The 27,811-nt window shown below is 38.6% G+C and overlaps 1 protein-coding gene and 1 long non-coding RNA gene across 2 annotated transcripts in view; one reads left to right on the top strand and one right to left on the bottom strand.

The window, feature by feature from the left end:
• The window catches only part of smal (smoke alarm), a 45,962-nt gene that overhangs the window by 5,295 nt on the left and 12,856 nt on the right, over positions 1–27,811 (top strand). Inside the window, exons 2-5 of the mRNA XM_089256871.1 lie at positions 13,910–14,248; positions 17,373–17,478; positions 23,814–24,045; positions 24,140–24,287. Coding sequence (XP_089112997.1) covers positions 13,960–14,248; positions 17,373–17,478; positions 23,814–24,045; positions 24,140–24,287 — 775 coding nt within the window. The 5' untranslated portion in view covers positions 13,910–13,959. The remainder of the gene's footprint in view (positions 1–13,909; positions 14,249–17,372; positions 17,479–23,813; positions 24,046–24,139; positions 24,288–27,811) is intronic.
• LOC149091743 (uncharacterized) lies at positions 1,406–1,801 on the bottom strand. Its single transcript, XR_016196568.1, has 2 exons — positions 1,613–1,801; positions 1,406–1,540 (listed from the first exon to the last, which is right to left on the bottom strand). It is a non-coding gene; the product is annotated as an uncharacterized LOC149091743 (long non-coding RNA).

The raw sequence follows: 27,811 nt of genomic DNA, 5'->3' as shown, positions 1-27,811 counted from the left end.
AAGTATCCCAAATATTTCAGGCTGTCAGCAGAGCTTAGAAAATGGAGCACTAAAAGCATTTTACTTTAAACATAAGACTAGCGCAGACCCAAGACAATTACAGCACTGAGCAGAAGTGAATTGGGCAAAGTCTAAATTGTGAATGGCCAGAGAAAAGGAATTTGTTTTGTTGAAAATTTAGCTGGGAATGAATTACTAGAACTATATACTATATATATAAATATAAAATAATATGAAATAAAAATGAAAAAATATATATGATGAAAATATTAAAAGATTAAACTGCTTACATAAATAAAATATATATAATATAATATTAAAGAAAATAAATATATACAATATTATTAAAATAAAAAATTATTACTAATTACAATAATTTATATATAATAATATATATATTCATATTAATATTATATTAATATTATATTTATATTATTATTATATATTCAATTATAAAATTTTTTAATTAGTAATTTTTTTTTCAAAAAATATTTCGAATTGTTTTTAATTATTATATAATAATATCATTGAATTTTTAATACAATATAATAATTAATATAATATTTAATATACATATGTATATATTTTTTTTTAAATATTTTAATTTGATACCTATCTTAACTTTATAAATGTATAAAATATATTATATGTGGGTTCTTGAGATGTGAAATAAAATGCAATGCAATGCATAATAATAAATTATATATGAAATTATATATTCTATAAAAGATTATTTTAGAAAAAATGAAATATATAAAATTTTTAAATACCTAAGATATCTTTTATATTTTTCGATTTATTAACTTGCCTTTCAAAAGACTTCTTTCACTTTCCATAGTAATCTATCATTTATTTAAATAAACTCCAGCTCTAGGCTAAAGTCTTTTAACTGTTGAGAAAGTTCTTGATACATTTCTGCTTGATTACGTTGGACAGAACAGTTTAACCCTTTTTTTATATTTTGGCTTCCATTTGATCCAGAAATTGGTGCTACAGCAGTTGGCACTTAACCCTCAGCCCAGCTAAAGAGGGTTCGCTCTAATTACGCAAACATGTTGCCCATTTCGAAGGGCGGAGGGCGCACTCAGAAATGACAAGTTCCATTGAAATAATTTTTTGACACCTGGCGTGCGAGCCATCATGATATCCACTTGGGAAACGCAGGCGCTATATTTGCATAGCCGACTAATGTGCGCCCAAAAGGGGCGTGCTGTGAGCTAAGTAGTTGCTGCTGGACTGGACTAGACCGTGTGGAACCGGCTCTCTCCGCCCCTCATTCTGTACATTTTTTTATTTTTTGTATTTTAGTATCTAACAAGTTTTGTCAGTTCGGTATCTGGTATCTGGAAACAAATGTGTTGACTGTGAAAAATTACTTTGCATGTATGACAAAACTTTTTCAAAAAATAAAATGAAAAACGAAAACCAGATAAGCACTACGACGGTACCAAAGAGAGAGAGGGTGTGTATGCACAGCATTGATTAATGAGCCGAGCTACGGTTTACTCCCAGCAAAAAGAGGAAGAAAATGAAACAGAAACTGAAACAGAAACTGAAATTAAAATAAATAAAACTTTGTGCATTCGCCAACTTAGAACTCAATTACCATAACCGAAACTGAATTCGTATGAGTCTTCCCGCATTTTGATGGATTCGTTGCCGTAGAGGGCTGGGTGCCTGACCCTGAGACTCCAGTGCATAACGGGGCGCTAATGACGTTTTATGATTTTGTGATGCGTAAAATGTTGTGTTTGGCTTGTGACGACAGCGTCTGGCTAATTTTGAGCAGCGACTTGCTTGAATGCCTCTTACAAATCGAATGAGTCCACTGATCAAACAACAAAAGCACACACCACATATACACACACATATATATGTATATATGTATGAATATGACAAAGGACGGGCCGGCCGACAAATGCGGGAAGTCGTCAGCGAGCGACTCTCAACTTGATGAGCGGCGATTCATTTCCGCTCAATGTCTCAGCGCTACTAAATACAAATTTAATATGCCTTATATGTAGAGCATATAAGCATATACATATATGTAGATATGAGGGACTACGTGTGTGTCCCCTGCTCCTTGGCTCTCGTTCTCAGTGCCTGCTCGCAAATTTGCGCAGTGAACTGTAACCGAAAGTTAATTAGCTCAACGAAATCGTCGCAGTTGCATCCGCGGCAGAGCTGCAGAGGGCCCCAGCCTTGTGACGAATTCAGTGTCTGCTTCATGCAAGGTTCGAGTCTATCAGCGGAATATTGAGGAACCGTGCCATAAGGGTCGACCCATTGCTTAGATAGCGTTGCGGCTAAAAAGGAAATCAAAGTCTTGTGTGTGAAACGAAGGGTTTGGCTGCGATGGGAATATTTGCTCAATGATTGAGCTGTGAGGAGTTCTGATTGCAGCTGATGGAGTTAGACCAAGAGTTACAGCAATTCAAAGTGCAAAGTTACTCATATGAACTCTTACATTTCAATTGAAGCTTAATAAATCAGAGATAACGTCGTAAAATGCAAGATAAAAAGAATAATAATATAATTACATATTAATAGCTTATAAATAAATATATAAATTTATTTATATCTATTTTTTAGCATATATGAAATTAAGATTTTTTATTAAGTTATTTTTAAATATATGTATGCCAAAAATAAATAAATATTAAGTTGTTGACTGAAATAGTTTGAAGTATATTTAATTGTATATCAAAAAATATATTTGAAAAATATAAATAAAATATAAAAAAGATATAAATAAAACGTAAATATAAGTAAATAAAATAACATATATATTACTGAAAAATTATCTATGTAATTTTCTATCTTAATTTCCTGAGTCAACTAGATTGAAATACAAATTTTATAAAAATATTTATGCAGTTAAAATTTGTTAAATAAATCAATCTGCAAATAAAATATAATAAATTTATAAATATAATAAATATAAATGGCTTATATACACCATAAATTTATAAATATTTAAATGTATATTATATGATCTTTATATAAAATAAATGTTTTTTTTTATACATAAAAAAATGTTTAAATATCTACATTTATTTTGACTGAAATAGCCTAAAATTATATTTAATTTATGTTAAATCTTGATATAAAAAACCTCATTCCGCTTTTATAAATTGTTTCAAAATATACGTATTATTGAAAATATTCACAAATTTCGCTTATAATAATTTTAATCATATTTCCTCTAATATATGAGAAACTCAACTGCAATTTATGCAGCATGGGTTCTTTTGTTATAGCCAGCTGCATATTACGGAACGGTACCGCAACAAAGTAGTCATTTAATGCCCATTACCTTATAAAAACAATCAGCTAATAAAGCCTTCCTGCAAGCGGCAGCGGCACAAGCAGCAGCCCAAACAAGCGTTAAATTTTATGACCACAAAACCCACAACGAGTCAACGTTAACCCGACCAGCGGCAGCAGCAGCAGCAGCAGCAGCAACAACAAAAAGTAGCCAAAAACAACAACAAAACAAAAGTTTTTAACAAGCCGCCTTTCCGCCTGCTCATAGAGAATGATGGAGAGAGGGGGAGAGAGAGGGAGAGGGAGGAGTGGGGGAGCCCATTAAATAACGGCTCGTTTGTATGGGCAACTGTGTCACAATTGTTCAGTACATGATTTCTATAATCAAATGGCCCAAGCCGCTGCATGCCACGCCCACACACATGCAGCAGCATTAGAAAAACAACAGCAAACAACAAATAAACAAAACTTTGCCTGCATTACGAAATCAAGCAACAACAACAACAACAACAGCAAATTAGAAGCCATTTGCCTAATTGCGCATCATTAGACGACAGATGGGCACTGCAAGCAGTTGAGAGATACGTTTCGTATCTGAAAGATACATTTTGTATCTGCATTGCCACTCACCTGCCTAAGCCGCTTTGCCGCTGCCTCTGCTGCCGTAGTCTCTCTCAGTTACAGCGCGCGTCATAAAAATTAATCAAGCGTTGCTAATTTGTCTGGCTGCGCCGAGTGGGGCCGTCGAGGCTGTCGAGGCTGTCGCCTGCCGGCCCATCAGGTACACAGCGCTGAGCCCGCTGCTTCGCAGCTGCAATTGCTGCATACGAAAATCGATAGAGCTTGAGCCGACATCGGGCTCAGAGTCTCTGCCCACATGTCCTGGGCCACGCTTCGTTGCGCGGCCTAACGATTGTCTGTGGCAGGGCTGGGCATAAGCCTGGCCTGGCCTGGCCTGCCCTGCCCTGCCCCGGCCTCGGCTGGCTCTGTGCTGGCATTTTGTCTCGTCACTCGCCTCCTCCCAGTCTCTGCAAGTTCATGTGCTTCGCTTTTGTATGCCTTCCTGTCAATCAGCGCTTTGTTGTTGCGCCCGCCTGGCCTGGCAGCCACTTACTACTGCCTCATTGTCAATGTCGTTGTCGTCATCGTCATTCTCATCGTTGTCATCCTCGAAAATATTTTTTACATATTTTTTTCCCATTTTATTTTTGTTTGGAACTGTCTCGCATATAATTCATAAAAATTCCAGCAGCGGGCCACACACACACGCACACACACACGTGCATATGTCGTGTCTGCTGACAAACCGCAGACAAAATGCGATACACAGGATGTGCTGGGGGGTGTGGCTGTTGAGCCGCCTCTACCATTAAGCGAATGCCCAGGCAAGCTTATCAGCTGTGGTTTAACAAGCCGTTGAGGGATGTCGTACCCCTTTCAATGCTGCCGCTGCCTTAGCCCCAAAAATGTAAAAGAGCTCTATAGCTGCCACTCCAACTCCTGTTCCTGCTCCTGCTTCAGCTGCTGCTCCTGCCTGGAGAGTTACCTGCCTAACCCCCTACCTATTTTTGCAGGTAAAATTATATAAGAGGGAGAGAGAGAGAGAGACATAAAATGGGATAAAAAGAGAGAGACAGAGAGAGAATTATCTATATGTGTATATAAATATTGTATGTTAAGTCCTTAGTCATAGAGAGGGAAAGTAAAAGAGTGAAAGAGAGAGTGAGAGTGAGAGAGATAGAGAGAGAGAGGGAAAACCTGAAAGAGTTTTAGATCGATGTATTTTCAGTCTTTTGCTATACAGATTGAAAAAATTGTATTTTGTTTCTATTCATAATTTATTCTTTTTTTTTGTTTTTGTTTTGTCATACCGATTTTATAAATTTTATTTTATTTCTAAAAATAAGTTATTAATTTCTTGTATTATTTATTTATTATTGATTGATGGCTTCTTATTATCCTGAATTCTACACTAATTCATAGTCGTGTAGTCCCACATAGACGAGACGAATATGTTTTCTAACTCTATCTTTCATTTGTCTCTCTCTCTCTCTCTCTATCTCATTCTCTGTCTTGCTCATCTTTATCGTCCGTTTCCTTAGCTCCACTTCCTTCATAACTCCTGTCAATAGGCTACCATTTGCCGTTATTCACTTCCTGTTTTGGGCCCTGTGACATGTACTTCAGCGAGCTTTACACTTGTATTCCTTGCTACGCTCTTATTCCCTTTGCAACACTTTATGCAGCACTTAGCATGCACACACACATATATCTATGTATATGTATTTATATATATATATGTATGTATGTACTCCAGTCAAACATTTGTCGCATTCTTTTCAGAATACAAAAAAAATACTCGACTAATTTGATCCCTAGGCGCTGCTTGGGCTCGTCTTCGTTCGCCGCGCTGTGATTTGCTCAGCCTGGCAAAGCGTGAAGCATTTTTTCGCAACCTTATGAACTCACACCCACACACACATTGAGCGACCCTTGAGCACTCATACAGGCATAGAAATTCAATATTGCGCTCTCTGTGTCTATGCTAATGAATGGCTCGCGGTCTGTGAACCTGGCCGGAGCGTCTAGGGCGGGGGCAGGGCGGTGCGGCGTAGCGGGTCGTCGCGCTGTTGTCTCTCGTCTCGCGCCTTTTTATTTATTTTTCCGGCTTCCTGTTGCGAGCAACGCTTTTGGCTCGCCTCCCCTTGCCTCGTCCCGTTTCGGTTCGGTTTGCTGCTGCCTTTTTGCGGTTTGGCGCAGCAACTAAAAGTATGCAACACTTTTTTCTTTCACTTTTTCGCATGTTGCTTTTTGCATATTTAATGGCCGGGGCACAGACAAAATGGCGTCGAGCTGGACTTTTTTTTTCTGTATTCTTTTTTGGGGGTACCCTTGCGGTTAGGCGTTGATTTGTGGGCGCATCTCGTGTCTATTTGCGGTCGGAATGTGGGCTGAGCATATTTGTTTGTTTTTTTTTTTTTTGTTGTTGTTACTTTTCGAGTCTGATGTGACTTTAATGAACTTGGGCACATGTAGAAAAATCAATATGCCCCGTGCTTAAAGTGCCTTGAAGCCTGCTGCAGAAAAACTTCCTGCTTGACGTTCAAGTGCCACAGACAGAGAGACAGACGAACGAACGGACAGCCAGACAATCGTACAGTCAACAGTCAAGAGACAAACAGACAGAGAGAGAGAGAGAGGGAGAGAGAGAGAGAGAGAGAGAGAGAGAGAGAGAGAGAGAGAGAGAGAGCGAGAGAGAGAGACAGTCAGTCTGTCAGCATAATAGAAGAATACATTTGACTAGAGAATGACAAGCGGCAGCTACACATATATGTATACATGTATATATACAGAGATGTATATATTGAAAGTTGTCAACTGTCGCTCGTGTGGAAGCAATGCAAATTTTTTGTTGTATTTCCTTTGCAGGCTTTAAGCCAGACTGAGCTGACTTGGCTTGCTGCTGCTGCTAGCACACTTCACTCTTTCATTAGGTGTGCCCACTTGGTATTATTAAATCATCAGATGTGTTGCCCAACAAATGCGACAATAGCCACAAGAAATCGCGCACAGGAGTCACAAATGCAGCTGACTGCAGTCAAAGGGGAGAGCGAGAGAGAGAGAGTGAGAGAGAGAGTTAGTGTTATATAGTTGCCCTCATACTAGCCCTCCCTCTCCTGCTATGTGCTGCTGTCTGCGTTGTCATTTGATTTGATTACAGCCTGGGTAAATGCGTCGAGTCGTCTTCGGCTGTCTGGCTGCCTTGATGGATTATTATATGACGTTGCTGCCTGCCTGCCGTCTAACTGTAGACTGACTGCTGCAGCCCGCATTTAGTGCTTTAAGCCGGCAGCAGCAGCCATGAGCAACCACGAGCTGCAATGGCAGCCAATTTGTCTAGCTATCAGACACCACAGCCACATCAGGCTGCGCTAGCTGCTGCTCTAGCTGCTGCTCTAGCTGCTGCTCTAGCTGCTGCTGCTACTACTACTGCGCCCTATTTAAATGCTGCACAGTCGCTCGCTTGATTAGCGCCGCTGAATTGACAGAAATTGTCACAAGCAGTTGGCACGCCCACAAGCCAAACGCCCACAACGTCAGGTCCCCCATCTGCATTTTCCATTTGCCGCCGCCAACTCCTTTCAACGCGCTCCACAATTTGCGTCACTTGTTGTGCATGCCCAAGTTGCATTAAGGCAGCTGCCTTTTTCTAGAGAGAGAGGGAGAGAGAGAGGGAGGGAAGAGCGGTAGAGCAACCGTCACGTCAATTGCTTAATTGATCAATTTAATTTGACACTCATTCAAGCACTCGACGCGGCAGACAAGATAAATATCTTTTGCTCCCGATTTGCAGCTCGGCTTTTTTTTTTTTTTTTTCGTTTGTTTTGTGTTTCGATTTATGCAAATTGTGTCGAGCCATGTGGCCTACTATATATATCTATATGTATATATATATATGTTTATATCTACAGCGAGACACATTCTATATGTCAGTCCCTGTCGCTCATTGATGTGTTCTACTTTAGAAATATATATACGTGTGTGTGTGTGTTTCATTTTTACTTCTCTTTTTTCCATGAAAACTGCGCTGCGCTTAATCAATTAATCAATTTGGTTTGTTTGGCATTTGCGTTGCGGGCATTTTTCAATTGTTGTTGCTTTTGTTGTTGTTGTTGTTGTTGTCTTCTATTTTCGAGTTAATCAGGAAGTCAGCTCGAAACACAGTTTGATGTTTAAATTTTCAGCACGCGGGTACGCAATTTGTTTAATTTTTAAGAGAGACATACACACACACACACACATACACAGATTTAGCCGTGAGGTGTGCCACTGAGTGTGTGTGTGTGTGTGTGTGTGTGTGTGTGTGTGTGTGTGTGTGTGTGTGTGTGTGTGTGTGTGTGTGTGTGTGTGTGTGTGTGTGTGTGTGTTGACATTTCGAATGAAAACTCTTTTGATTGATGACCTGTGGCCAGTTAGCTCGACTTTTAAATGATTAAATGGGGCGTTTCATGCCAGGAAAATGAAATTCGAGATTTTCCATATTGATAGAGAAAATGTGAAAAGGTATTTAAGAATTCTGGGAAATTATCAAAGAAAGTAGTAGTTAAATAAAGCAGAAATTTAGATTTTATATTAGTTGAAATATATAATAAAAATAAAAAATATAATAAGTATTAGTATCATATTATTTTATTATAATATATTATATTATATATATATATATATTATTATATATTTTATTATGTTCGTATATTCTTTTTTTGACTCTATAAGGGCATTGTTAAATTAAATAAAAATTATCGGACATTGTAATATTTCTAAGTTCCGATGCCAGAGGAAGAAAGACTCTGATTACATTCATAGATAATCAAAGCTTTTTAAGTAGATTATATATTAATGTCCCTGCGATACTGTTTAAAGTCCTGGAACTACATATATGTATATGTAGAGGAGAGAGAGATAGAAATAGAGAGAAAAGAAAAGAAAAGAAACTAAATAGAATAAACTAGAAGTAGAAGTTCCTCCACTCCATCAGTTTGGCAGCGTATATGCAAGCTGTGCATTTCCCACTCTCAGCTCTTCTTCTTCACATTTATTAATGCACACATACACACACTTCCAGTTCCCTTACCCCTGCTTGATTATTGCAAAATCCAAACGTAATTTAGTTTTCATCGCACACCTTTGCCGCCTTGACCCTTTCCCACACTCCGAGCGCTGCTCCAGCTGGTTTTGCTAGCTGCCATTATATCACAATTTCATCGACAGGCCAACTGTGAATTGGCTTTATATACATATACATATACATATACAATATATATGTATATGCATATAGTATATGCTGCTAACGCCTCTTTGCGCTAAAGCCGGCCGACCATTGCATTGGGCGATAAATCTTTTATGACAACCATTAAAAATGCAGTCGCTGCGCTCAAATTGCCAGGCTGGTTCTGCTGGCCGGCTCGGGCCTGGCCTAATGCCACTTTTAGAGCCAATTGAGCGTGTAATTAACTAACTGTACATTTCAATTTATGAAATATTCGCGCGCAGCGACAGCAACAGAAAACAAAAACTTGCAACAAAAACAAACAGCTCGCCGCCACGTACTTGCCACAAAACGTGGCAAGCATCAGCCTGCAGCTGAAGCGAGAGCGCTCAAAGCGCCGCCAGGTGCAACCGCATTCAGCCAACTGGCCAACCAGAAGGCATTGCCACGCGCTCGCCGCTCGCTCCAGAGCGAGTGTCACTATTAATTTAACCTACATTGTGCGCTGCAGCAGGATGGAGCCGGATGCCTGCAGATCGCTGCATTGCCCGATCGCTATTTCAGTGGATCGCTGTGGCGGTGCTGCGGTTGCTGCGGTTGCTGCGGTTGCTGTGGCGCATACGAAGCACAGCCAGTTACAACTATGACAGGCGGCATTTGTCAAGCAGTTGCTTCTTATGCGCATTCACAAAAGGCGAAGAGAGTTGATTGGCTCTAAGGAACTTCACTCCAGGGACTGTAAGACGGACTTGGTGAAGAGTCTTGGCTTGAAAGAGCTCTCATTTTCATGACTGTAGAGTGAATAGATCAATTTGTAGTCAGTGTAGGCAAACCATCTGTAGTCAATATACCCTTTTCGTTTCGTAAATTAGATTGACAAGCTAACTTATGTCTTGGTTAATAGATTTTCTTTTCTTTATGACTTTGGCTTGCTTATGTTAAAATCAATATAAATATAATGAAAGTTCTGAAAGCTAAAAATTAAACAATATATTAATTATAAATTATTCTTGAATTGTTTAATATTAAGATTTAAAAAAGTAAAATAAAGAATAATATTTATAAATTATGAAACAAAAATATTAGATAAAAAATAACAATTATAAATTATTATTTAATTATTTATTATTAAAATCTAAAAAAAAAAAAATCAAAAATCCAAAATAAAAAGGTTTTTATTTAATATTTATATATTTTAATAAAAATTTATAATCTTTAAAAAAATGATATAATAAATGCATTATTTTTTGGCTTTTAAATGGAATTTAAAATATAAAGTTAAATTAGTTGATATATTTTAGTATATTATATGTATTTAATCTTAAGCGTTTATTTAATATTAAAAAAAAGAAATAAATAAAATAAAATAAAAGTCCTGTAAAGCGAAATCTCATTACGTAAAATCAACTAAAGCTATTAAAGCCTTAGATCTATAAGAACATATCGTCAGTATATAAAACTTCTCTGCAAATTTATCAATATATACCTCTGATGACTGGGAGAATTAAAGAAAAGTATATAGAGTTAAACGAAGTCAATTCCAAAGCAAATCTTTTGCTACTCAACAACCATAAGTATTTGCTATCAAAACTTTATAGAGAACTAAATCTGATAACATTTTTAACTGCCAATGAGCATCTCACAGTTGGTTACGCTTGATTGCAGAGCTCTTACTTGGGCGTCTTCTGGTTTCTTTGGTCCTCTCCTGCTGCAGTTGAGAATTTTCTAATTTGTTTCGGCTGTGCTGGGCGTCAAAGGCTGCCGCTGGGCTGCTGAGTCGAAATACCTGCGCCCTGCGACGTTGAAAGATGAGCAATTAAGCGCTGAGTTATTGACAAGAGTCAAGGGAAAAACCAACACATTCACACACACACACACACACACTCGTGTCGGATGGGGGTGTTGTTGTATCTGCAGCAGCTGCCTCTGCGTGACAAATTGCCACATGACGTTGCCCATTTTTTGTTGTTGTTGCTTACATTTTTTTTTTTTTGCATGTGCATGCACTTGACGGGCGGAGGAGTCATCAGGCAGTCGATAAGGTTGCTCAGGTTGCCAGCTCTGCCAGCAGAATGGACACATTTGTTAGATAAACATCAGTGCAGGAGCGGAGCTATATGTGGGCACTGCCTTCGCCTGGCTACACGTAAATTGAGCCGAGGATCTCGTTAGCTGTCGTGGAATGCAAAAAATAAATATGCCAAAGGAAAGTTTTGGTAATATTACAGCAGTTGACTAAAGACTGATGACTTTGGAGTTGCATAGTAAAAATATGGAACTGAACGAAACTTGGGAAGGAATGCCTAATGTCAACTATAGTTGGATTTTTTACTTAGATTTTTATTTTAAACAAAATTGATTATTTTTTGATGCCTCGAAAAGGAGACTCATTTAAAGAAGCAAACTTCGATTTATTTGGGAATTTTTAAAAGAGACAAAGTTTAAAAGTCCAGGGATTTGGTTGAGAAAATTTGTGTATAATTTATTTTAAAAGATTAAAGCTCCTAAAAATCATTGAAGATTAAAGTTTCTTAAAAAATATTTTATGAAAATTTTAAATGCGAAGAAGTTAAAGAATTCAAGAGATTTGATAGAGAAAATTTCTATATAACTTATTTAAAGAGATTTAAATTCCTCGAAAGTATTTTATAGAAGATTAAACTTTATTAAAATATATTCTATAAATGATTAAACTTGCTCCTTGTTAAAATTTCTGAGTGACCTTAAGAGCTCTAAAGATCTGATAGAGAAGCTTTCCATACAATCTTGCTTCAGCTAATTGAATAGAATATATCTTAACCATAAACCATTATGTAATACTTCAAAATATGGAATATACTGCTGATACACCTTCAGGTGGGTCTCTTCCTAAATCTCTCTCATAGAACTGCTTTAAATGAGAATCGCCGTCACTTGAGTAGTCAAGTTTTATGCTTTAACTGACTCTTAGCTTCGGTTGGCTGTCTGAATGGTTCTCAGCACAATCTGTGGCTGTCTGCGGAATTAGAAAGCACGTTTGGTTATCGCATCATTTGGCCTTAACTGTGAATGAATCTCAAACTCAATTGCTGCCAAAAAGCCAAGGCAACAACAACAGCAATGCCAGCTGGCGACGTTGCTCTTCGACGGCGACTTCAGCTCCGACTGCCTTCGAGTTGAATGAATGCAAAGTGAATGTGCGTGATGATGACGCGCAGGATGCCGACCAGCTGAATGTGAGGGGGGAGCGACACGTTGTCAGCGGATGAGGTGGCATGTGCGAGTGCCAGCCCACCTAGCTGCTATCCCCCCGTGCCTCGCCCTCACTCCTGTGGCACGCTCTGATGCTGTGTAGCTGTGCCTGAATGACTTTGTGCTTTTCATTTAACATTATTTTGCAACATTTTTGCCAGAGACGGAGACGCAGACGCAGAGCGGGGCAGCTGCTCCGGCCGAGATATGTGAGCCATAGAAAGCGGCCAAAAGCAAACATGTTGACTGCCTAGTCACTAGCCCCACTCTCCTCAGTGTCGGCACGGCATAAGCCAGTTTCCGCTTTAATTTAACGCTGGCTTACAGCTAAGGAAGAAGAAGAAGCAGCAGCAGCAGCAGCAGCCACATCATAGACCCAAACCCGTCAGCTGGCGCAGCAATTTAAAGCAGAAGCTGCTGCACTCACTGCCAGCGGACACCCTACGCCTCCCCCCAAAATGCTCTGGACAGACGAAAATCCCAGTCAGCCCACTTTATGACATGGCCAAGAAATTTATTTAGTTTATGCAAAGCGTGCGGCACACAATTTATATGAAAGAGGAAAAGGGAAAAGGCTACAAAACAGAAAAAAGAAAATGGCAAAAGGTAGCACAAAAGGCGGACAGCAGATGAGCGAACGTGCCGGGCTCAGCTCGTGCCAGGACCCGCAAAAGGACATTCTAGGCGCAGTCCTGCAGCTGCTGCCGCCGTCGCCTCTATGTTTGTGTTTAGTTTGCAAATTTCTTTTGATGTCTTTTAATTTTAATGAGTTGCGATGTGGGCGGCGGAGGCGGCGGAGGCGGCGTCACAGTCGGGACTACCCTAAGCAAAACTAATTAGAAGCGAAAGCGGCCTGCAATGAGAGCAGCGCATACGTTAACGGAATGTGTTTGTCTGTGTGTGTGGGGGGATGAGAAGCGCATAGAGAGGCGCTCGACTGAAATGAGCTGTCATTGTCAAAGCGCTTGAGATAAAGTTGGCCACTGTCAGGAATATCTAATCAAGCTACAAATGCAATTAGACAAGGCTTGAGAAACGCAAAGAGAGGCGCAATTCTTCTTCTCCTCAATCAATACTTTTTTTTATGCATTTAAAATAATGGAAATGGGCTGAAATTGAAAATGATGTGATGAGCATAAAGTTTGTATAAAAAATTTACAATATTTTAATTTTAAGATAATTGTATTTAGATAAAACTAAAAGAGAAATACATAAAATGGCAAAATATTTGTAATGTAATAGTATTGATTGCTTAAAAAATTTGTAATTGAGATAAAACTTATTCTGTTAGTCAAAGTGTGCTGAGAATTGCATAGAAATGTAAGGATTTGTATTGTAATTATTAATAATTAATTTTATTTATTTACGTAATTGAAAATTGAAATATAAGTAATCAAAATGTGTTGAACAGCGCATAGAAAAGCTAAATATATATTAATATTAAATTTATGCAATATAAACAAAACTAATTTTATAATAAATCAAAAGAAAATATAATTCTTCAAATTATAATTATTTAAGAAATAACAAATTCTTTATCATATAAATCCATCAATTTTTCTATATATTAAATATTTTATGTATATTTTTATGTATATATTTAGATACTAATTAAAACTTCTATTCTTCTTTGCCATCTTACAGATCTCACTGCTAGGCCAACATCAATCAATTTTGCAATAATTCTCAGCAAAATGACGCACAGTTTAGCCGCACAGAGTATAAATAATTCTAGCGACAAAATGTTCTCCCGCCAGTGCCTTTCCAGCTCCTCCCCGCGCTCCACCTATACCCGCTCAATATCATCTTCAACATCCCCATCGTCATTAGCATCGATATCAGAGTCGCGTCGAATTCGGCCGACACGAAACTGGATTGGGAATGGGAATGGGATTGGCAATTGGAACCTTAGCCTCTTGGCATTGATCATTGCCAGCGGCTGTTTAATGCTCAATGCGCCAGCAATTGCAGCTTTCGATATTGGTGAGTAGACGACGACGACGAATCGTTTTATCTGACAAATCAAACCAAATGAACTCTCGGGCCACGGCCAAGCCAAAAGGTGCACACATTTATCAGTTTGCCGCTGCTGACATCATTAAAGACGAGAATGGCTTTATTTTGATTTGATTCAGATGGCACTTGGCTGGGCTTGGACTAGACTTGGATTGGGTTGGGGTTGGGTAGCTGCTGCAATTCAAGCAAAATGTATTTTAATTGACATTGAAAGCACATTTTTATGTGGCTCATCATTCTTGGGGCCAGGCGACAGGCGGCACAGTTGGTGGCCTCTGGCCAGTGCGCCATGGGGCGTCCCGTCTGACAAGGCACAGCCTCAGTCGTGGTCCCAGTTGCAGATGCCGTTGGAGCTTCAGCTCTCTCTCTCTCTCTCCAGTTCATTAATTGGCATATGGACATTTTTATGCAGCCTCTAAACTTTTGTGCTGAAATTTCCAATACACACACACACACACACAGTTGCTGCTGGCTTTAATGAAGCCATACTGCGGTAGTCGCATTGGTAAGTTAGGATTATGGGCACTATGAATGGCCCTGGCATGTCAGCGGCTCATAAATTTCTATGCTGATATGAGGACAGGCCGCTGGGGACATGGCGCAGGCTGCCTGATGGACTGAACAAAAGCTAAGCGGCATGGGAAGACTTTCAAAGCAAATGTCTAAGACGCAAATGCGCTAGCATTACAATGGCATAAATACAAATACAAGCTGGCACTAATACATAAATACATACACATGTTTATAATATATATATGTATGTATATGCATATATGATTTGGCATAGTGAAGAAAATATAATACCTTTTGTGAATTATTTTGCTAATGAACCTATAGATTATGATTGAAGAGCCGCAGCAGACGCTGATTGAATGAAATAATATCTTGATGGTATTGTTTAAAAAGCATAATGGATATGAAAAGCAAGCTTAATGAATGCCATAAAATTTCATATTAATTTAAATTAATAATTGAAATTTTAAATTAATTTTATTGCTGTCAATTTGGATTTAACTCATACCAAATTGTTTAACAAATGTAAAATAGTTTTTGTAATTGGCATTATGCTTCTATTTTCATCAGCTTCTCTTATTTGTGGAGTTTGCTTTCGCAAGTCCGAAAACGCTTTTTTTAAACTTTTAAATTATTAAGAAATGTTTATGAATGAGAGTAGAATAGTAGTATTAAAACAATAAAAAAAATTACTATATTAAAAATATTCTTCAATTAATATTCGTTTAAGCCCAAAAATAAAAATTAAAATATTTTTAATTAAATAATTTTTTTTTCTTAGTTCCAAAATATTTGGAATTAAGTTTCACACATATTTTGCTCATGCCACATTCCTTGTAAATTATCTTCAAATTGACTTTTCCCCTCTCTAAATTTTGCGTTCAGTGAACATAGCTCAACGTAAAGAAATGCTATTAAATATTTTATAAATCCATTTATATATAATTTTAATTGACTCAATTAAATTGTTTTACATACCTAAAAATATTCTTATAAATTTCCCATTTTTAACCAGTTGCTGTTGCAACTGAAATGAAAAGCAGAGAGGAAGAGAGAGAGAGAGTGAGTGAGTGAGAAGGAAAATGGATTTTCATTTATTTGATAGTTTGGTAATAAGTTTTCTAGTTTTCTGGTTTTCCGCTCGTCTGCAGCTCTTCAGCTATTTATGTATATGCATTTTCCTGGAGTCGACCGCAAGTTTTCCTGCAAACTTTCAGCTGTCATATTGCATAAACAGAGCTAGGCGTCTGTCTGCCTTTGTCTTCTGGTCTAGTAAATCAAATCTAAGCCATAATATTTATAGTTAATCAAGCAAGCCAAATACATAAATACGAATTTATAAACATGTTCGAAGGCAATTCTCCACTTGGACTACAACTAGACTGCCTTCAATATTTGCACTTTGTGCAACCCCCACCCGTCCTCAGAATAAAAACACATAAGCAAATAAGCTAGAGGAAGTGCCCGAGTTGTTTCAAGTTGTTGCTGCTGCTAGACACATTGAGTTGAGTTAGCAAAACATGCAACAATTTTCCAAATGAATACACTTGCAATATGCAGTTGAAGGCAACGCCACGGCTTCTGACCCGAACCAAACCAAACCGAGCCCCAGCGACTCGACTCGCCTCGACTCGGTCCTAGAGTCTCTCGGTCCAGCCTTTTGCAGAGCAGCTTTCAGTTCCCATTAGCATTGCCAGCTATCAAATCCAATCAAGTGCGAATGCAAAGAGCGATTCGTCCAGGTTCTCTAGGCATGCATGTGTGTGCATTTGTGTGTGTGTGAGTGTGTTTATTTATAAACTTCTAAACGAATGCACGCACCTTGGGCAGGAGGCAATGCAATGCATTGCAGTCAGTATATTGAGCCGGTAACTGGAAGCTGGTCCATGCTGTGCCTGTGCGCAACAAAAGTCATGTCAAATCAGTGTTGATTCTGGCGAAAATGTCAGCAGGCAGTCAGACAGCCAGTCACCCAGACAGACGGACAGACAGACAGACAGCCAGACATCTGGCAGTGGGGCGGCAGCGGGGGCGCAGCCTCAACTTCAATGCACATCAAAAGGCATAGGAGGTGCCATGGGGCACAGTTGGGGGATCTGCAAAATGCAATCGGTAGGCAATAAATTAACTAAAGTAGTTGACGTTCTGCCCGGCTTGGCTTGGCTTGACTTTGGCAATGATTAAGTGTTTGCCTTATTTAAAAAGCAGATAGTCAGTCTCCTCTGGCAGTGCCATGGGAAAGTGATAGGCCCTACCTACCTACCTAGTACACTGGCCAACAAGGCACACAGCATATAGCACACAGCATAAATGGCACTGGGCGTGCCAGCATCTGCCTCGTTCAAATGTCAAAAAAGTCTAATTGACGCTTGACTTATTTTGATAGATTTTATGGGCGTTGCCCCAACTTCACTTGGCATAGCTAAATTTACATTTAGCTCGCCTCTGATCTATGCTGCGGTCCATGAGACGATGCGCAAAGCGCATCCATCATTAATTAAAAAGTACATCTATTTCTTTGAGATTTTCTAATATTTTTCTTTTCAAATTTTTTGTTTCTTTTTTTTCTTTTTTGCAGCTACATGCAATGTGCCTCTGGGCATGGAATCGGGCGCAATCACAGATGCTCAAATCACAGCTAGCTCAGCCCATGACACGGGCTTTGTTGGTCCGCAACATGCAAGGTGAGTTGTGGAAATTTGATTTATTTTATGTAATGTAAATATAGATAATATAATAAATAAATGTAATAAATATAGATAAAATAATAAATAAATAAAATATAATATATATAATAATAACAATCAATTTAAATATATATAATATAAATTAAATTAAAAATACATTAATAAATAAATTAATATACAAATTTAAATAATAAAATGATAATAAATAAAGTCGTATAATAATAATATTTAAAATAAATCTTGCTAAAAACTAAAACTAGTTAAAAATAAAAATCAAATATAAAATAATAAAATGTATAAGTATAAATTAAAATATATAATCTACAATAATAAAATAGTACAATTTAAAACAGAATAATTAAAACTTATTTATTTATTAAATTTTTATATTTTATTTTCATTTCTAATATGGCATATGATATTAGAAATGAAAATAAAATATAAAAATTTAATAAATAAAATTGGTAAACAATATAAAATAAAATATTTATAATCTAATGGGTATAAATTTGAAAACATAAATTCGATTAAATTTAAAAATTATATATGCATATTAAAATTTATTATTATTAATATTATTATTATTATTAATTTTTATTATTAATTTAAATTAAATATATATTATGTGTAAATAAATATGAAGTGAAATATATGTATGTAATAAAATAGTAATATTAATTAATATAGATATAAGTATTTACCGAAATTAAAGTGTTGCAATATCAGCAAAAAGTAATATTAAATTATTGCTTAAGAATTGAGAGAGATCGTTGTCTGGAGCAGAGTCTTTTTAGATAAAATAATAAGAGTTCACATCAGTGTATTTTATTATTATAAAATACGATATTATATTCTAGTTTATTATTATTTTCTTCTTTCTCCTTCAATTAGGCTCGTTTATGAAACTCTGCTTTGCTTAAGCAATGCCGCTTTAACTGTTCTTTTATTGCCCGATTGGGAGAAGTTTCTCAGCTTGACACGCACTTAAACCTCGGCTACCGCAATTGCCCTCTCTCTCTCTCTCTCCCTCTCCCTCTGTCTTTCTCTTACTACACAAATGATTATGAACTCTGAAGCGTGTTCGTTTAGTTGCTGAGCTTTAGTAGACAACTTCATTAGTGCGATAAGGCAGACAGAGAGTCTATAAAATCGAAATTCCGAAATCTGAGAAGCGTCAAATCGAAAACTAAAAGAAAACCAAACATAAACACAAAAACAAAAGCCAAACAAATTTATGTTATGACACAAACAGTTGTCGCCCATCATCCAAATACCGAACAAATAAAAACTAAACTTTTTGCATATCAGTGCGAGAGAAAATTCTAGCGCGCATTGGGAGATATCGGATATTGGGTTATGGGGCCCATCTCATGAATATGCAATAGAGCACGAGCAACCGTTTAATAGCCATCTCTTTGGCTACCTACCCATCCCCCCTCCTAAGCTAATTAAATGCAATTTCAATGCAAACCGCAAACCGGTTCACCAGGCGGCTCACACAAAGGGCAGCAGAAGCAAAGAGACCAAAGGGAACTGAACTAAACTAAACTTAAATGAAATCAAATGAAATGAATGCATTTGCCAGCTGGCTAGACGAGTTTAGTGATTTCTTTCAGTTAGTTTGAGGTTTTCCTCTTCTTTTTTTTAAAAAATTTTTTTTTTGTGTTTTTGTTTACTTTTTATTGACGCATTTTTCTTTTGAATTTGAAGTTTTATGGCCGACGGCCAGCGATTGCGAGTCTGGGGGAAGTGTGAGGCAATGCGGGTCAAGAGTTTTGGGGCGGAAGTTTTGCAATCGCCCGCCTTGGCTCATTGCAAATGATTGATGACACCATCAGCATCAGCAACAGCATCAGCATCAGTTGAGGCGCTGTATAATTAGTATAGGATATCAGTGCTCAAACTATATGGTCTATATACGTATATCTCTATAAAGTAAAGCACTCATTCAAGCGATAAACATGTCAATTACCACGTGAGTTACGGCAAAATCAATGCAAACAACACTGCTTATGTGTATGTATGTATGTATGTATGTGTGTGTGGTACTCCTTGCCACAGACTCCGATTCTGATTCAGATTCAGCTTCAGATTCAGTTCGTTTGCTTTCAGTAATAATTCGCTGCGTCTGCGTTTATAGACATGCACTTAAAAAACACTCAAGTGCAGGGCTGGCTGCCAGTGAGACAAATGGACAGACAGACAGACAGACAGATGGATGGCTGGATGGATGGAGGGACGGACAGACGCCACAAAGGCATCATTAACATTAACCCTTTATGGCGGCACTAAAGTAAAGCCACAAAACGATGCGTGATGAGCACGTTGAGATAAACAAAACAATATATGTATATATACACACACACAAACATATACGTACATTATATATATATTTTTTTTGTAGCTCCCGCTGCAGCTCTTCATTTGCTTCGTTTCGTTTTTGTTTTTGTTTTTGTCCAAGTCAGATTAACTGGAATTTTTACTAAAGAGCTGAACTTACAAAACGCTAAAGACAATGTCGGGATTTGGGCTTGGGCTAAGGGCTTGGGGTTAAGGTCTGCACATAGCATTTGATATGTTGTTGTTGTTGCTGTTGCTGTTGTCAAACTCTGCGGGCTTTTAGCTGTTGGGCAATGGTTCAGCTGACTGACTCACCTGAGTGTGGTCGTGCTGCGGTGGTTGCCGCTGGTGCACGTTGGACAAAGTGCCTATGGATTGACAGCGCAATGTGGTGCTGCAGCTAAGCGACTCGAAATTTAATGCCAACTGAAGCAATGTATTTATTATGCTGCTGCAGGCGAGCCTGCCAGAAAACAAGATTTAGCACAAGTTTTAAGTATGAAGTTCGATTGAGCCTTTGATTTATTTATTTATTTTATTTATTTATTTTTTTATTTATTTATTTTATTTATTTTGTATATAATTTATTTACATTTTAATGAGCTTTATTTTACTAATAAAAAATATTTATATTTGGATCAAAGGAAATGAAATTATGTTGACTTCTTGTTGAAGTTGATTTTAAAGAAGCAAGCTCTCAAAAAAAAAAAATAAATAAATAAATAAAATAAAAAATTAATAATAATAATTTTGCCTTTGATTTTGAGATTTGCCTTTAATGGACTTAGGATGAAAAAAAAAATTAAATATAAAATAAATAAATAAATAAAAAAAAGAAAACCATAAGTATATGTCAATGGGAATTTATAAAAAATATATATAAAATAAATTGTATAAATAAATAATAAAAATTCGAACCATAATATATAATACTATAAAAGAAGTAATGAAAGAAAATAAAAGGAAAATAAATAAATTGTACATGTTATATTAATTGTAATAATATATGCTATATTAACTGATTCATATACATATATTGGAGATGCGAAGAACAAGTTGAAACCTATGAACTTCTCTAAGGCCTCTAAGTCCTCTACCATTTCAACCAATTGTACTTAATAATATTTTCCAAAACTAATGCTCAAACTCAAATTGAAAGTCTTTTGCTTTACTGTCTGTCTTTGCTGAATCTTCAATGTTTTTGTGCAAAATTCTTGGTAAGGTTTTAGTTGCCCTGGCAGCCTTTCACCTTAACCAACTCGAGTTGGGTTTAATCCAATGACTGCTGCAGCGCGAAATCAACAAACTCTTCAAACTAGCTGAAACTTTCTTTTGTCTTTTTCTTTCGTGTTGTTTGTCCACCCTCCTCTCTCTCTCTGTCTCTCTCTGTCTGTCTCTCTCTCAGCAAGTCCAATCAAGCGCAGTGCAATTTGCTTAACTAAAGTTCCAGCCAGCCAGAGCTCTGCATGCTGCAAAGTTCAAAAGTGCAGGCAGCATTATAATTTGTGGCTGCCGTGCACTTAGCTAACCAGGCAGCTAACTAGCCCAAAAGCCACCAGCTCGAAACGAACTTAAAGTAATTCATTACAAAACGAAGAGCAAGAAGATGAAGAGGAAGAACAGGCAGAGAGCAAAAAAAAAAAAAAAACAGTGCACTTAAAACAAATCACGCGCATTTGCTTACTGAGCAATGGACCCAAAGAGATCTGTGAGAGATCCGGAGGGCCAACAGGATGCGAACATGAACGCTGATGCTGTTGACGTTGACGACGACGGCGACGACGACGGCGACGGCGACGATGTTGTCCATGTTGGTCATCGTCTGTTGCTATTGAATTACAAAGATTAGTTTAATGACAGTTGGCGCTGTTTGATTTTCATTACCTCGCCCAGCGACCAACAGCCGAGGGGCCATTAAATTTACAACCTCTTTCATATTAAAAAAAAAAGAAGAAAAAAAACAACAGAAAAGGGAATGCAAGAGAGAGAGAGAGAGAGAGCGCGCTTGATTAGAAGTAAGAGCCAGTCCGACTTCAAGTCCGAGTCCAGTGCCCGGCAGGCAGCAGTTAGTCAGTCCATCAGCCGCTCGAAATGAGCAGCCGACGACGGGGCAGATTGTTAACTTTGGCAATAACAATAATTAAAGTCAAGTTGAAATGCACATAACTGCGGATATTAGCATTTTAAATGATGTTTATACCTATTTCACTCCGATTCCTCTGCCTTTGGCTTATTTGCACAAGAGCGCGCTACTGCCTCAGCAAGGAGGCGGTCCAAAGGAAATCTAAGCAATTTTATGATGATTAAATTGACCTTTTTTCTGGGAGCTCTTTCAGTTTCTTTTCTGTTCTTCTCTTTTTTCGCTCCTCTACTCTTTGGTTGTTTTTTTTTTTTTTTTAATAAAGCAACTTTGATCTCTGCACTTGAAAGTAATTGCAGTTGGTAATGGCCGGCAAGTGTTATAGGCCACACACAGTGCCTGCGGCCAGCCAGAATCTTATGCAATGAAGCGTTTAAGGCATACTTTTGTGTACTTCTTTACTCTATTGAGTGAACAGAGTATATTGGTTCGTGGGAGAGCATAGTAAGAATATTTAAGGCATTTCTAGAGGCTCTGATTATGCTCGTTTACTGTTTTGATGTGTCTCTGTATTCATACTTTTATATGATACTTGTCTAATGAGTGAAGAGGAGATATTAGCTTTTGTTCTGTGTGAGGGCAAGGTAAAAATATTATATAATTAAGCATTTGAGGTAATTCTTGTGACTCTGTTATCCCTTAAATAATATATAAAATATAATTTTAGGAATAGACTCTCAATAGAAGTACTTCTAAAACTATATTTATAATTCAAATTAGTAATTCTTTATAATATGATAGTTTATCATGTATAAATGAAAGATTATATTCCTAGTCCTTACTCGTAGCATCACCAGATATCTGTGACAAGAGTTGGAGCAGAATACAAAGAGGATTACTTGATGACTACAGAGAGAAAGAGACAGAGAATTGCCTCAGCCTCTCAATTGATACGGAAGATATTACTAATTGCTCTCACACACACACGCACACACATTCATGTAAATAAATAACAAATTGCAAAAATGCATTAAACGCATGTCGGCCACTAAATAAATATTGCAATCAAATTCAATAACCTGCTGGCACAGGTACAGCCAGCAGCCAGCAGCCAGCAGCCAGAAGACGGCAGATGTGGCTAGAAAATGAAGCAATTTGCAAAGAGATAACAACAACAACTACTGCTGCTGCTGCTTGGAGTCAAGCAGAGGGGTCTAGGCCTAGTCACAGTCGATGAATAATGGGCAAACATTAAGGCCCCAAAATGCAATCAAGCATGTAAAACTTAATTGAAATATAAACCGAAAAACGTATTTGTAGTGGTTAACATATCAATACCAAGGCAGGGCGAGCGGGGCTCAAGGCGAAATTGATTAAAGTGGCGGGAGGGCGTGCAGATGGAGAGACAGAGAGGGGAGACAGGAAGAGAGAGGCTGACACACACACACGCACACACACACACACACACACACACACGCACACATCTGTGTCTAACTTAAATTAATCCTTAATTACATGGACAACATCCTGCTGTGTGGAAAACCGCAGCAGCTTAACGAACGAGACGAGCTGCCAGACAAACGTCCAGCATGGCATTCGGCCCAGGCTCCAGCGGCCTCCCCCTACCCATTGGGGCCACAAAGCGTCTGTAGCTGACTTTGACTCACTGCCTGCGGCTGCTGAGGCTGCGGCTCCAGCTCCGACTCTGGCTCTGGCTCTGGCTGTGGCTGTGGCTCCATCGCCGACGGCGTGTGGTGCCAGCCGAACGCTTAATGTCAATTAATTTATAAGAAATTTTGTTTCTGCTCTGGCAGGCGCAGCTCCTGAGCAACTGGTTATTCGCGCGCGGCTACCGTTTTGCATGTGGCTAATTAATAAAGTTGTTTTATTTTTCTCCTTTATTTTTTCGCAGACTGAAAACCGATAATAATGGCGGTGCCTGGTGCCCCAAGCATATGGTATCGAATGCGCTCAAGGAATATCTGCAGGTGGACTTGCTGCAGACGCACGTGATAACCGCCATACGGACGCAGGGTCGCTTCGGCAAGGGTCAGGGCCAGGAGTACACCGAGTACTATGTGCTCGAGTACTGGCGGCCGGGCTTTGACAAATGGCAGCGCTGGAAGAACACACAGGGCAAGGAGGTAAGCACTTGACACCCTTACCAGCCAACATCCCCTCATGATGCTCAGCTTTCTTTGCAATCCTAATCCTAATCGGTTCCATTCGCTTCCACAGATCTTGCCGGGCAACATCAACACGTACAGCGAGGTGGAGAACGCACTGCAACCGATTATATTCGCCTCGAAGATACGCATATATCCCTATGGTCAATACGATCGCACCGTCTGCCTGCGCGCCGAGATTGTTGGCTGTCCCTGGGAAGGTAAGTCGTTTGCTTTGGCTACTGCCTCCTCTTCTTCCTCGTCCTCTTCTTCTTCTTCGGCAACTACTGTCCAGAGGCGAATTGAAACGAGTGCGATAAAAAGCCGACATGAGCAATGATAGCGCGGAAAGGCTAACAGAGTTTTAGTGTCAGCGTTAATTTATCATCGCTCAAATGCCCGCCTGCCAAGGAGTGCCCAGGGCCCCGGGCTTAGTCGCTGTCTATTAGGCCAGTCAAAGCGGCTTAAGTGTGTAGTTAGCATAGAGTGTGTATGCATGTGTGTGTGTGCATTAGCATAGCTTCAGATGCGGCATACCTAGGCAACAAACTATGCGAACATTTTTTGCTTATAAGGCTTGGCATGCTCTCAGCCATTAGCTTAACTCATTTAGCCTCTTCGAGTGTGGCGATAGCAAAGTTCTGCCAGTTAGCCTTAACTTTATATATTCATAAAATTCAATTCTCTCACAAATCTTTGGTCTTTAGCTTAAAGCTTGAGCTCGAACGCACTTAAAGTCTTTTTCAACTGGAAATTGGCTGTAAGTCGTCGAGTTATCGCCCTTAAACGGAATGCCATAATTGTGAATTCCCTCTTCGATACCGCCATTTCCTTACCTCTCTCACTCTCTCTCTCTCTCTCTCTCACTCTCAGTCGCTCCATCTCTCTCATTCGAGCACCCTATCGACGTTGTTCAAGTGAAGGAAAACATGACATTATGGTCAGCGTATTAGTCTAACCGCATAATCTAATCCCATGGCAATGACTGCGCCTATGTTTTCGTATACCCTAGACCCATGGAAATTGGCCATATTGGCTCTCTTAACTCTGCAAAGTAGCAGTAATATTCATTTCTGGTTAGTTTTTCGATCTAACACTTTCCCTTTCCCTACGCAACCGTCCGATCATCGATCCACTCGATTGTACGCCCGTTAATGCATCCGCCCGTCCTCTGGCCGTCCGTATATTTGAAAGTTTATGCAGGAATATCGACAGCACTTAGGGCATTTCATGGTCCGGCCAAGTTTTCTTTCCTTCTTCGTTTCTCCTCTGGTTCTCTCACCTTTGGAGACCCGCTGCCTGCTTTACATTTGGCCAACACATGAGCGCTACCACGCAATGTTGATTTGTTGCAACATGCGAATTGTACTTGAAATAAAAAAAGAATGGAAAAGAGCAAAGAAGATGGTGTGGTAGAAGAAGAAATATCGCGTGCAGACATTGGCTGTGCCCATGCCCAGAAACCGAAACCAAATCCAGAAATCCAGACGGGGCTGAGAAACTATGCAGACGACAGGCTAAAACAGCAAACAACCAGTGCGAGCTGTTCTCGTTGTTGTTGTTGTTGTTGTTGTTGTTGTTGTTGCTGCTGTCGTCTGGCTGACTGTTGTCGATGTTTGCACGCAATTGTCAAGTAGTGCACAAGCAACAACAACGACAACAACAACAACGACAGCAGGGACAACAACAACTATAACTAGTCTGGACAAACAAATTTTTCTATAATTTCCAGGTAGTCGACGATAACAACAACAACAACAACAACAACAACGCGCGCGCCTAATGTCAATTTGTTTGACCAGAACCAGGTTGGCTTTTGGGCTATTCCTCCTGGGGCGGGCAGCAAGCCAAAGCGCGGAAGTCGAAATTATTCCGTAAATTAACGCAATGTACGACGGCTGGGGCAGTGCGGGCGGCTGGGCAACGGGCGCCACCCGATAACTGGCGCCTTTTGTGTTGGGGTCAAAACTATGCACACGCCCTTTAGTGGTTCGAGTTCCATGGCTACCAAGGAATTGGCAGTGGCAATGGGATTGAGGATTGGGGACTTGGGGCTTGGGCAGTGGGCAGTGGGCATAGACATGCAAGCTGACCGACCTCTGACGTCCCCCCCGCCGCACGTCATTGTGATTTGCTATGGGGAATTTAGATGTACCGAGCGCATTTCATATGCAAATTAAATGAGATAAGTTGTGGTGGGCTATGGGAGGTCTAGACAAGTGCCAGACAAGGAAATCAATAAAGCTGCCGAGTAGCGAGCGCCTTGACAAAACTCCGCTGGACGCGGCGTCAATCTCGATCGATAGACACTTGGCTCGAAATCATAATTGTTTATAGATTGTGCCCATAAATTCTGGCAGCGCGACTTCCAATGCTCAGCATTTAAATGCAAATCAATGGGGCACACCTACACGGCCAGGGGGACGCGAACGGGAGCGGCTACGGGCGAGAGCTCGAGACGACCGCACCTAGATAGCTTGGAAGCGCCGTCTATCAACAAATGGGGCAACTGCTGGGGGGGAACTCCGAGGCACTCTGGTCACGTCATGGCTGCAGATTATCTTCGGGGCAAGTGACACACTCTGATTTCACATCGTGGCCAAATACAAATTTGTTTCGATTTAACAACAACTTAGCCCTTGGAATGCCGATTGCGGCTTGGCTAAAGCGCATTTGATTTGGTTTTTTATTATAAATGCAGCAACTGATTAGCGTTGAGCCCCAGATTTATGAGCGCTGCATAATTTATGAGCGTTTTACCTCAGATTTTCCCCCCTCCCCTGTCTTTATATGTTGCTGCTGCGGCTGTTCATTATGTAAATTGAAAGTTGAGCTTTAATCGTTGGTCTTTGTGTAGGAGTGCTCACTGTGGCAGCCGCATCAGTTAAGAGTGTGAAATAGTTTGCTGGAAAACGCCATATGAGAAACCATATGAGTGTGGGCTGGCATTTAAATCGAATATTTAATCGTTTAATATACTAAAATGGCTACTAAAGAGATTTGTGATAAGCGAATGGGATTTATAAATTAAATGTAGCTAAGCTCAGCTGCAAATGTTAATCGGAGTGCGACTTATTAATAAACAGCATTAGAATACGAAATTGAAAGCAAAACTTTTCTAATTGTAATTTAGAGTTGGATTCATGTTTTTAAATAATATCGATGGACTAAAAAATCCTTCATAAAGATTTGATTTAATTTAATTTCATTTCAATTGAAGCTTATCTTAAATAACATCTGACAAAAAAAAAAAAAACATTATTGTGAAACTTTCTAGATTTGTTTCTCTGTTTCATGTTGGTGTTCTGGAATCTTATATTTAAAAATTTTCTTGTATAGTTAGTCAAACTTATTCACAAGCTTGGCAAATTATTATTATTATTTTTTTTTTTATATTTTAAAATTAAATTTCACTCAAAAAATACAAAATTTGTGTGTTAAAAATAAGTAAAATCATAGTAAATTAAATTCTTATGATTTTAGCTTTTAGCGAAATCTATTCTGTTTCATTTAGTCAGATTTTTCATTGAAGCGTGGAAAATATTTCTAATATCTTATAAAACTTACTACATTCAATCATTATCCAAAGATTTTAAATACAAAAAAAAAAGTTATTCTTTGTTGTTATCTATAACATAAATAGTTTTCGAAATATGATCTAACATATATTTGATAACATATGGTATTACAATTTCGATTGGCTGTTATGCTATCCAGAAGGAATTTCAGTTCTCTTGCTTCAGCT

The sequence above is a fragment of the Drosophila navojoa genome, chromosome 3 (assembly GCF_054131105.1).
Source record: "Drosophila navojoa isolate 15081-1374.11 chromosome 3, UAZ_NAV_1.0, whole genome shotgun sequence".
In the NCBI taxonomy this organism is placed as follows: Eukaryota; Metazoa; Arthropoda; class Insecta; order Diptera; family Drosophilidae; genus Drosophila; species Drosophila navojoa.
Note: the sequence above shows the minus strand (reverse complement) of the source record. Positions and strands in the feature narration are given on the sequence as shown.